A 12,346-nucleotide genomic window follows, 5' to 3' on the forward strand; every position below is an offset into this window, starting at 1 on the left:
AGTCACTTAAATCTCCACAGGTAGCACAGCCTCCACATTCAAAATATATACATAGTTACCCAGAGTTAACTCACAATGCAAAGGAATAAAACTAAAAGAAATGTTCATATACACAATTTCTCCAAAATGAATGCCCACTGGCTCCACAGGCAATGTACAGCCAGTTCCCTGAGTGTGCTTTGGTCTCAAATCAATGCTAGTGGCCATGCTGGGATTAGCAAGAAAATGGTGTATGAATCGACAATCTTGCTTGTTGACTGAGGCTCACAGAAGAGCCTCAAAATGGAAGCATAAATCTAGGATTTTCACTTTCCCTGCTAAACACTGCACTTCAGGGGCCAGTGTTGTGGTTTAGCAGGTTAAGCCTCTGATGCCAGCATCCCGTATGGGTGCCGGTTGGTGTCCTGGCTGCTCTACTTCTGATCCAGCTTCCTGCTAATGCGCCTGGGAAAGCAGTGGATCATGGCCCAAGTACTTGGGCCCCTGCCACAGATGTGGGAGACACAGATGGAGTACTGGGCTTCTGGCTTCGGCCTGGCACAGCCCCATTGACGTTGTGGCCATTTGGGGAATGAACTGGCGAATGGAAGATCTATCCTCCCCCAACCCCGCCCCGTAACTCTGCCTTTCAAGTAAAACATTGGCTGCCGAATAACCCAAGTAAAAATATGCAAACCTTCTGATCAAACACCTCAACTGCTGGACAATTTTATTCACCAGAAGTAATCAGATAAGCATGCAATGATCTAGGTGTGAAAATGTTCATGTGCTATTTTCTAAAAAAGCAAACAACTAGAAACAACCTAAAATGGTCATACAGTTCATGGTGCACCCCTAGGAAGAATGAGCAGAGTTAGTCTTAGAACTGGACACCTGGGCTGCAAACTTCAGAGTACAATGCACATCACAAATACAGCAAATTAAGTATGCAGAAATTCTTCAAAGTGCAAATCATGGTCTTGGGTGGAAGGTAATATGATTAAGTTTGAATTTGCATTAGCTGCAGTCATTTGTTATGAACTATTTCTTATTATTAAGAAAAACAGCAAAATCTTCCAAAAACCCCAAGCAAAATTAGTTCGGTCATTTCACTGCAAAAATATGTTATTAATGATTTTAGACAAAATTTTATCTCTATTGAAAAGGAACTATGTGTGAAACACCATAAAAGTGAAAAATCATTTGCATGGCTAAGAAGGAAAGGATTCATACAGATATAATCTCCAAATATATTTTACATACACTACTTTCTAGGCAATATGGATTAAGCTATAGTCTTATCAGAAAATAGATTTTTTTTTTTTTTGACAGGCAGAGTGGACAGTGAGAGATAGAGACAGAGAGAAAGGTCTTTCTTTTTTGCCGTTGGTTCACCCTCCAATGGCTGCCGCGGTAGGCGCGCTGCGGCCGGCGCACCGCGCCGATCCGATGGCAGGAGCCAGGTACTTATCCTGGTCTCCCATGCGGGTGCAGGGCCCAAGGACTTGGGCCATCCTCCACTGCCTTCCCGGGCCACAGCAGAGAGCTGGCCTGGAAGAGGGGCAACCGGGACAGAATCCAGTGCCCCGACCGGGACTAGAACCCGGTGTGCCGGCGCCGCAAGGCGGAAGATTAGCCTAGTGAGCCACGGCGCCGGCCCAGAAAATAGATTTTTAATAAGTTAACTTCTGCTTTCAGTTTTCTTTGTAATACTAGAAAATATAAAAAATTGTTTTTCATTTATTTTATCTGAAACACAGAGCAACAGAGAGGGAGAGGCGGGGGGAAGAGAGAGGGAGAGAAGGAGAGGTATCTTTCATTCACTTGTCTCACTCCCCAAATGTCCAACAACAACTGGGCTGGGCCAGGCTGAAACCTGCAGCCAGGAATTCATCTGGTCTCCTATGCAGGCGGCAGGGACCCAAGTACTGGGGCTATCAGCTGCTGCCTCCCAGAATGCACACTAACAGGAAGCTGTACCACAAGCAGAGGTGGGACTGAACCTCAGGTACTCTGATATGGGATGCAGGCTTCACCAGCTTTTTCACAGCACCTGCCCCACAAGGAACAATTAAGAAATATTTGTTGTACAAAGCAGCAAACATTTGAGCAGCAGACCTGGCTGCTCCACTTCTGATCCAGTGAAAGATGGTCCAAATCCTTAGGCCCCTGCATCCACATAGGAGACCTGGAAAAAGCTCCTGGCTCCTCCTGGCTTTGGCCTGGCCCAGCCCTGGTTGCTGCGGCCATTTGGGGAGTGAACCAGCAGATGGAAGATCTCTCTCTGCCTCTGCCTTTCCTTCTCTGGAACTCCTTCAAATAAATAAATAAATCTTAAATAGTAAAAACTCACAGTACAAATGATGGTGACTTTGTAATGGAATCAGAATATTCTGCAGTATTTCATAAAATGTATCTGTCACCCACAATCCCATTCTTTTTTTTTTAAAAAAAGAATTATTTTATTTATTTGAAAGAGTTACAGAGAGAGGCAGAGCCAGAGAGGGGGGTCTTCCATTCCACTGGTTTACTCCTCAAATGAATGCAATGGCCACAGCTGAGCTGATCTGATGCCAGGAGCCAGGAGCTTCTTCCGGGTCTCCCATGTGGGTGCAGGGGCCCAAGGAGTTGGGCTGTCTACTACTGCTTTACAGGCAGTAGCAGAGAGAGCTGGATCAGAAGAGGAGCAGCAGGGACTCAAACCGGCACCCATCAGGCACTGCAGGCTGGGGCTTTAACCCGCTGTATCACAGCACGGACCCTCCCCCATACCTTTTTAATTTAAATTATTGTATGAAGTTACTTTTTATGTTTATATATTTATTTTCACTATATTTGATAGGCAAAGAGATAGAAGATGACAGAGAGAAAGAGAGAGAGATCTCCCACCCACTGGCTCACTCTCCAAATGCCTGTAACAGCCAGGGCATGCCAGGGACATGCTGAAGACAGAAGCTGGGAACTAAACGTGGTCTCCCAGGTAGGCTGCAGGGACCCAAGTACTTGAGCCATCACCTGCTGCCCCCCAGGATCACATTATCAAGAAACAGGACCAGAAGCAGGGGAACCACAGCTCTAACCAGACACGCCAATGTGGGATCTAGGCATCCCACGTGGCAAACTGACCGTCATGCCAAATGCCTTACTGTGTGACTTTTATTGATGATGTCAGAAACTACTACCCTGCTTCAGTGAAGTGGGCCTTCTCCAAACTGAGAGCAATGAAAGAACAATCTAAGACCCATGGTGACTCCAGAAAGCTTTTCTACTTAAGTATTATTGTCCATAAAACATTAATTATTGTGAAAATTTTTGACTATTACCCTATAATTAGTGATTCTGTTAAAATATGGGCAAGAAAAGTAGATTTATGGAAAACATATTATGGAGTATACATCTTTATTACTCATGCAAACATCACTTGCTCATCAACAGAACCCCAGACAGGTGCAATCATAATTAAATTCATTCCCCCTTGATATTCTGATGACTTTCAGCAATAAAAACCATGGCTTTAAAGATATTTTTCAATTCTGCCCAATGAAGGTAGAATGGAAGACATTTTATTCAGCAGTCTAAAAACTTGATTTATAACTTTGAAGTATTCAGAGAACGTGACATGGGGCCTCTATCTGTCCTCTTGCTCCTGATCCTGCAAAGGAGGGGCTGCCTGTCCATGCTCAAGTGTCTCGATATTTAAAGCTTGCCTCAATCAACCCGTAAGTGCAAAGCATCACAGAAGTGTTTTAATAGAAACATATACATGGGCACAGGGAAAAAGTCTCAAAGCACAAAGCACAAAACATGGAGAGTGGGATCAAAGGAGATTCTTTTTTTTCTTTTCTTTTTTTTAAAGATTAATTAATTTATTTGAAAAGCAGAGTTACAGAGAAAGGGAGAGAAAGAGACAGAGGTCTTCCATCCACTGGTTCACTCCCCCAAATGGCACAATGGCTGGAGTTGAGCTGATCCAAAGCTAGGAGTCAGGAGCTTCCTCCAGGTCTCCCATGTGGGTACAGGGGCCCAAGCACTTGGGCCATCTTCTATTGCTTTCCCAGGCCATAGCAGAGAGCTGGATCAGAAGAGGAGCAGCCAGGCCTTGAACTGGCACCCATATGGGATTCAGGTGCCATAGGTGGAGGCTTAGCCTACCACACCACTGTCCCTGCCCCTCTTTTTGTCTTTTGATTATGGTATTGTCTACATTTTCTAAAGTTAGTTCATATTCTTTGCAAGAATAAGGAAAAAAAAAAAAAAAAAGAGAAAGCACACACACACACAAAAAAGAAACAAATTAAGTTAAGGGTGATATGAGAAAGTATAGTAAATCTACTCAACAAAAGTTGCTTTCAGCAAGAACAATCCTAATTCTAAACATGTTCCCAGTAACTATCCTAAGTAACTATGAAGACAACAGAAATCAAGGATTTATCAGTGGTAGCACAGAAGTAAGAATGTAGTATCTTGGATGACCTTCTCTTATAGAGAATTTTAATACACACAATAATTTTTTTTTTTTTGACAGGCAGAGTGGACAGTGAGAGAGAGAGAGAGAGAGAGAGAGAAAGGTCTTCCTTTTGCCGCTGGTTCACCCTCCAATGGCCACCGCGGCCGGTGCACCACACTGATCCGAAGCCAGGAGCCAGGTGCTTCTCCTGGTCTCCCATGCGGGTGCAGGACCCAAGCACTTGGACCATCCTCCACTGCCTTCCCGGGCCACAGCAGAGAGCTGGCCTAGAAGAGGGGCAACCGGCACAGAATCCGGTGCCCTGACCAGGACTAGAACCCGGTGTGCTGGTGCCGCAAGGCAGAGGTTAGCCTATTGAGCCACAGGGCCAGAGACCTAAGTACACCTTCCCCACGATGGGTATCATTGTCAGTGGATACTACTCACATACTGACTGACCCCCAACCCTAAATAACAAACAAAAAGCATTTAAAAGAATTAGTGGGGATCGAACATTTAGTCTAGCAGTTAAACCTCCTTTCCCCCTTTTTACAATGACATCTGACTGCTCCACTTTGGGCTTTGACTCCTAACTCCAGTTCTGTGCTAATGCAGACCCAGGGAGGTAGCAGGGATGGCTCACAGAGTTCTTGCCACCCACAAGGGAGACCTGGAGTGAGTTCTGGTTTTTGACTTCAACTCAGCCCAGTCCAGCCATTGATGACATGTGGTAATGAACCAGAGAACAGTAGTTCTCTGTGTGTGTATCTCAAAAAAAAAAAAAAAAAAAAAATTTAGGATGCAGTGTTGGTAAGTCAAATAAAAACTTCCATCTCAACCCAACATCCACCAATCTTATTTGATCTTGTCTCTAAAATCATCAACAGGTAGGAAAGGTAAGCAATCCAATTCTAAAGCACAGCCGTTCACCTGTTCCCACCTTTTCTCTTCTAACACAAACATCTCATTGGTTTTCATTGCCAAAACTTAAAATGCTTTAAAATTTAATTTTATTTATTTGAAAGGGATAGTTACAGAGAGACAGAGAGAGAGACAGGCAGAGAGATCTTCCATCCAAAGCCAGGAGCTAGGAGATTCCATCCAAAGCCAGGAGCTAGGAGATTCATCTGGTTTCCCATGTGGGTAGCAGAGGCAGGAAAACTTGGGCCGCTCTATCCCACGCACATTAGCAGGGAGCTAGATCAGAAGTGGAGCAGCCAGGACAAGAACCAGTGCCCACACTGGATGCCGGCAGGGCAGGCAGAAGCTTAAGTCTGTATGCCACAATGCCAGCTCCTTAAATGTCTTCATACTGGGGCAATCTTAATCCTGAAGAGCAGATAGCAAAGGTGTGGTGAAGGTGGAGCTATAGACTGTAAAGCTCCCATATGCTACCAACCCCACCTGTGTTTCAATAACTGTACTGTGGCTTTGCCACAAGAACTCTTACCGCCTTTTCCTGTAACTGGCAGAGTCAGACGGCATGATGTCATGTGACATGAGATGCCAGATTTAAACTGTGGACTCATATTTCTTACGTTAGGCCAGTGGACACATTTTCCAAATAGCTCTCAGGAAGGCGGTGAAATGTTTTATTCAAGGAATGCTCTTTGAGAAATGATCCAACCTGCTGTCAGGGATCACTCCTCTGGTGCTAATAAGCTAACAAGTGAAAGAGAACCGACACGGAGAAGCAGAAGTGCTGGGGAAGCAGTCAGAACATCTCACTGAAGAACACTGCAGAGACAAATGAGTTCTCCTCTTCTCTTTTAATACAATAAGCACTTCTCAGAAATCTAATTTCCTAAGTGCCTTATTATGCGAATCTTCCCACTATCTTTTATGAGTTTGGGGCCAGTAGCTTTAAAAGTCACATTTTATAAGGGAACAGAAGGTACCTGTCTTTCCTAGGTAAAAAGCAAACCAAATGAAAATTCAAAAGCTGATTAGCGTTTTTCCTGCTGGGCTTTCCAGGTTCCTGGGGGTGTGGCCCATTTATTTTCTCAAACTCCCATGCAGTTGGTTTCCAACTTAAAAATCATTTACTAGTTACCTATGGTATAATGCGTCTTATCAAGGAGTCTAGAAAAGATGATGCCAGGAAACAAAAGCACAGGGTTCTCCAAGGCTCTGTCTGGGTTCAAATCCTGCCAGTCACTTTCTAGCGGGATGATGCTGGGCCAGTGCCTAACCCCTCTGTGACTCACTTTATGGAGTACCTGTATTTACAGAGTCTCATTCACAGGGTCAGTAACTGAATTAAATCAGTTACTGAATGTAAAGTGCTCAACAAATACCAGGCACACATATCCAGAAACACAAGCATATCTATCATTCTCATCAAAGAGCTGTGGGATGTTTTGTAACTGAGACAAAAGTTAGAAACATGTCCCCTCTCATCATTTAAAAAAAAAGAAGCATACAGGGGCTGGTGCTGTGGCATAGCAGGTAAAGCTGCCACTGGCAGTGTGAGCATCCCATATGGTCCCAGCTGCTCCTCTTCTGATCCAGCTCTCTGCTAATATGCATGGGAAAGCAGTGGAAGATGGCCCTACTGCCTGGGCCCTTGCACCCACGTGGGAGACCCGGAAGAAGCTCCTGATCGTCCCAGCTCTGGCAGTTGTGGCCACTTGAGGAGTGAACCAGCAGACAGAAGTTCTCTCTTTCTCTCTCAATCTGTAACTTCCTTTCAAATAAAATACATAAATATTAAAAAAAAAAAGTGTACATTGAAGGAAAGTAACTTCTATGTGTACAAGAATCAAATCTCAGCCTTGCGAACTTTTTGTGTAAACAAGATGACAGATTTTATTTCTAAAGTGGATACTAGGCTGTTGAGGGGCTGCTCACTCAGAAAGGAGAGGACGAGAGACATGAAGGATGCAAGGCCTCTAACAAAGTGAATTCCTCCTAACACGAGCCCAGGATAGAAAGAGCAGCCCTGTCAGAGACAGCTTCAAAAAGCGGCTGGGCAGGTAGGATATCCGATCAGCAGACAGGGGCATGGGGACAAAGGTATGGAGGAGGACTGGGTAACAGATCCTTCCAAAGAGAACTCACGGGAGGGGAAGGGGTGGGGGGGAGATACAAGATCAGAAAGCTTTGAAAACCAAACCAAGAAATGTGAACTTGAGTTTATAAAGCATGCAGGACATGCTTCAGACAGAACTCTGTAAATACAAAATCCATCAGAAAAGGGAGAAAATAAACCCAGCTCAGCAGAGGAAACACTGGTGTTGGGAACCCCAGCTCCAGGGCCGAGATTTCTCTGCACCCAGTGCTGGTGTGACAGCCAGCAGCAAAGGGCACACTTTTGTAATTTCTAAGCCCGGTTACTATAACTAACCTTTCACTACTACTCACCTGCTGTGTGCCAAGTGCTTTGTAAATCTTATCTGGAATTTGCCTAATAACCATGCAAGGCAGACACTATTATGCCCACTTACTGCCAGACAGTAAAAAAGCCCAAGAAGTCCAGATAACCGGGCTGAGCGCCCACAGGTGGGAGGAGTGGGACTGGGCTGCCACTGCCGTGAACTGGGTGCTTTTCTCTGTGCCCAGGGGCGTTTAGAAAAGGGGAACTGGTGCCAAGCTGGATGCAGGCTTCACCGGGGCTCATTCCTGAAAGTTCCTCGCGAATTAGACACAAATGATGGTATCAGTTACTCTGAATCCAAAATTCTGAAGCCCGTGAGTAATGAGATATCTTGTGTCCTACCAAGCACAACAGAAGAGGGGGTGCGAGGCCCATGCTCTCAAAGGGGAACCCCACTCAAAGCCAGCGGAGCTGGAAAAGCAAACACTCTGCTCCACCCCCCCACACACCCCCCAACCCCCCCACCCCCCCGTCCTGGTTAAATTGTGAAGTTGGTTGATTCTGTGGGAGGTGAGAGGGAGAAAGTGAGAAGGGCAGGCCACATGATACGGGGGGAGCTGGCGCCCCAGGCCTGCTCATGGCTCCCTGCTAGCAGCAACTGTCTGGCTTCCGGCTTGCAGCTGCTCCGCAGGCTTTGCTGTCCCCAACATAGCAGGGGGGCAAAAATGAGTACTGGACAATAGAATCTCCTGGGATTCCACAGAAAGGGCAAGGCACCATAAATCCACCATGAGAAAAGGCAAAAGGGAGTCAGCGAATGTGCTGATACGAGATGACCGTGGCCTTCGGAACTGATAGGGCACATGAGGCCTCGGCTCTCCCCCTTTTCACACTGAGAGAGGACTGGGGAGAGTGGCCTCAAATCACAATGTCTCCCTTTTTTTCTAAGAAAAGGATAGCAAGAGATCACAAATAATAAGCATGTTACAGGAGCACAGAAAGATAGGCTTGGGGACTCTCTTTCCAGCTTCACAAGCTTTCTAAACAACTCCAGGTAACAACCAAAACCATGTGCCTTCTCAAGTTAAGTGCAAGAGGCGGCTGTTTCCACTGGACATCTTCAGAGCTGAGTCTGTTCCAACGCAGAGTGAGCTGGCTCGAAGAAACAGTCCATCGGGCACATTTTCCACTAACCATTTATCCCTTAAGGCATTAATACCTGCTTTCTATATTTGTATTTATGACTGTCTAACTTGTGTACATTTTGTGCGGAAAACCAAAGTGCTCATTTATGGCTCAAAAGATCTTGTGCTTGAGCAGCCACTATGCCACACCTACGCCTAAAACGGAAAACAGCAGAGTCAAGTTCAAGTTCATCCGGTACTTACCGGCCCCCACTGTATTCTGGGCACTGTACTCTTGGCCCTGGGACATAGAAACAGGACCACGTGAAAGCATCAACAAGTGTGCACAGTAGTCTTGCCACTCTGCTGGCTAAGCCTTTTCTGTTTGCTTTTTTTTTAAATTTTATTCCTTCTGCTTACAGACAAACCTAAACTTAGTTTCGGGCTGAAGTAAACTTTTTAACAACTTACCTACAAAATGCTGAAAAAACAAGCCTCTCCCCTGAAGTGCATACACAACTAGCACAGGAGAAGCCATAAAAATCTAATGAAGGCCATGCAGAAACTGAAACCGGATTGGGGAGTCCGACGTGCCATCTCTCCAATCCTGGAGCACATTTTGAATCAGCAGCCGCTGCTGACTGGCACACACTGCGCCAGCGCCCGGCCAGCGGCAGCAAGACGCCTGATCCCGCCTCAGGAAGGCATGCACTGACAAGAAGGCCGCGTCTCGTGCAGGAATGAACACAGGCAGCAACTGCTTCGTGGGTCTCACCCACCAGTGACTCTGCTCCGGTGGTTCGTTCAGCAACCTCGCTGGGTTGTCATGCTTGGGGGAGGGAGCTGGGGTTACGGTCATCTGGTGAGTACTGGCCAGCAGGGCTGCTCAAAACCCTACAGTGCACAGGGCAGCCACCAAAACAATTACCTGGCCCAAAATGTCAGTGGCATCTGGTTTGAGAAACACTGGTCTAGCTCTGAACAGCAGCCGGGAATCCCAAATACCTGCATTTCCTTATCACTTGGCTACTCATGCATGCAGCATCTCACTCAGTATGACTTTTTTCAATTCTCAGGAGCAGCTGCAAGGGGCTGTCCAACAAGCAACAAGTTGTCATGCCTTACCCACAATGGGAAAAGTTAACAATGAACCTCAGGTCACTGCTTAGCACAAGAAAGCCACACAAGCAAGCTGTCCTTGGCAATATGTCACTTGCACACTTACTGTATCCACTTGAACAGTACATTTTCTGCACTGGGCAAGTTAACAAAAGATGCTCTGCCATGAGACAGAGAGAGAAGGAGAGAGAGAGGGAGATAGGACCTATGTTAGGATGCATCTCCAATTAACACACCACTGTTTAGCCTCTCAGACTGCTCCTGTTTCCTTTCTATTCAAAGTGACCATGTCCAGGGGTAGAACTGAGAAGGCAGATGGGAAAATTAACGTGGTAATACCAAGACATCACCAGATTAAAATCCAACCTTGAATGAATGAAAACTTCTGAGAAATTCCAAAGCCACCAGCAGCCAAGGAAAAGGGCTCTGATTCTGTAACAAGCTCTCAATCTCGGGCATGTGTCTTAACAGCTTTAAGATTCTTCATCCAAAAAACCGAAGAGCAATGGAGCACATGATGCTTAAAGGACAACTTCAACATTATGTTAATCACTGAAATAAAATCCAACAGCCAAGTCTCCTTACCCTGAACCACACTAAGTGCAAAAACTAGAGTACTTCAAGGTCCCACAGGGGAATGAAAGTGAGGTCGGATGGACTGTGCAAAGGCAACCGTAGCCCTCAAGTTCCCCCCACTTGCACTAGGGGGCAGAGCTCTTCCCCAGGGCAGCCACAGACCCCAGAGGTCCCCAGGCTTCCAGTGGACTGGAACCCCAACACTCTGTATATAAACTCTGTGTTCTCATCGGATTTTCTAAGGGACCAGGAACATTAAAAGAGCCAGCACGGCCACCCTAGAGGCAGAACCTCAGCTTCCTTAGAGATGAAAACAAACATGAGAGCCTGAGGGTTTTTACAAGTGGACAACGTCCATCTCCCAAAAAGTCCAGTGCCTTCTTACATGCGTGGAAACAGAGACCCATGGACTACAAATGCTAGCAGCTCACAGTTACATGCACTTCCCTGAAGAAAGTAAGGATAGGCACTGATGGAGGCATGTTTCCCAATCAACGCTGGGTACCTTGTCGGAGGCACCACTTTGAAAAATGAAACATCACTACTGCACGAGAACATTCTGATGACATTGGCCACCATAAGCAGTTGTCTGAGAATGTCATGAAAGCAGAATGACTTGAAATATTATCTCCAACGAAGTCAAATAAAGCAGGTCCACACCGAGGCAAACCCTCAACAACCGACCGGCTGGAAGATTCCAAGGCTGTGCTGGATGCACGGAGCACCCCCTGACTTTCCATGAAAATCCATCCGTCTCCCTCAAGTCAACTAAGTTTACTTTGAGCCACTTCAAACCTCAAACTTAAACAGAATTTATTAAATAAACACAACCAAGAAAGGAAAGGGAGCCAAGAAACCAGAGCAACTCTGGATCCCAGGATTAAAAAAAAAAAAAAAAAAAAAAAAAAAAAAAAAAAACTTCCCAAGTGAACTTTCAAATAACTGTGGGATCCCGCCCTCGGCCACCCTAAAAGGGACATCAGCGTCATCTTCTACAAAAACCACCGCGTGCCCTAAAGGAAAATTCGGACTCCGATTCTGCCAAGGGCCGGCAGCACACACCCTAGAGCCGGGGGCCCATCCTCTGGAGTCACCCCGATCCCCGGCAAGAGCCCTCGCCGGTGAGCGCAGGATCCGGACCGCAAGCACCGAGCCGGCTCCTCGCAGCGCTCCGCACCCGCACAGGAAGCCGGCACGTTCCGCAGAGGAAATGCCAGAGCGGACCTTTCCCGGAGACAGGCACGTCCCCGCGGAGCACTCCCGGGGGCCAAGCCTGCCCGACCCGGGCCCCCGAGGGCCGAGCCGAAACCTGCCCCGCTTACTCGGGGGTGCGTGCTGGGGAGAGGCTCCCAGGCCGGCCGGGCGCACTCACCTCGGGGAAGAAGTTGTCCATCGTGGCGGGCACTCCACGCTCGCCCGCGCCGCGGCAGGTCCGGGCACACCGTGCGTGTCACGGCGCGGCCGCCAGCCACGCCAGAGCGCGGGGCTGCCCCGCAGCCATGGCCGGACCCCCGTCCTCCAAGTCCTGCCCCTTTTGTTCGCCCAGACCCAAGTCCCTAACTCATCCGTCTCCACCGCAGCCTTTTGTCTCTGCTTCCTCCGAGTTTCTCACTTCTGGACGGAGCGCTCGCGGGCCGGGAACAGCTGGTGGCACATTCCTTCCGCCCCCCGCCCCGAACTGGGGGAGGGCGTCCGGGGGGGCTGGCGAGCGCGCCCCCTCCCCGGGCGCTCCGGCCGGCCACAAAGCGAGCCCGAGGCCGTCTCCCCGCGCGGGCGCGCCGCGGT

At 47.5% G+C, this 12,346-nt stretch overlaps 1 protein-coding gene across 1 annotated transcript in view; it reads right to left on the bottom strand.

Annotated features, from left to right (window-relative positions):
• MYO10 (myosin X) overlaps window positions 1–12,304 on the bottom strand; it is a 251,839-nt gene extending 239,535 nt beyond the window's left edge. Inside the window, exon 1 of the mRNA XM_062212206.1 lies at window positions 11,934–12,304. Coding sequence (XP_062068190.1) covers window positions 11,934–11,954 — 21 coding nt within the window. The 5' untranslated portion in view covers window positions 11,955–12,304. The remainder of the gene's footprint in view (window positions 1–11,933) is intronic.
• Window positions 12,305–12,346: the final 42 nt, after the last annotated feature.

Source organism: Lepus europaeus, chromosome 15, assembly GCF_033115175.1.
Source record: "Lepus europaeus isolate LE1 chromosome 15, mLepTim1.pri, whole genome shotgun sequence".
Lineage (NCBI taxonomy): Eukaryota > Metazoa > Chordata > Mammalia > Lagomorpha > Leporidae > Lepus > Lepus europaeus.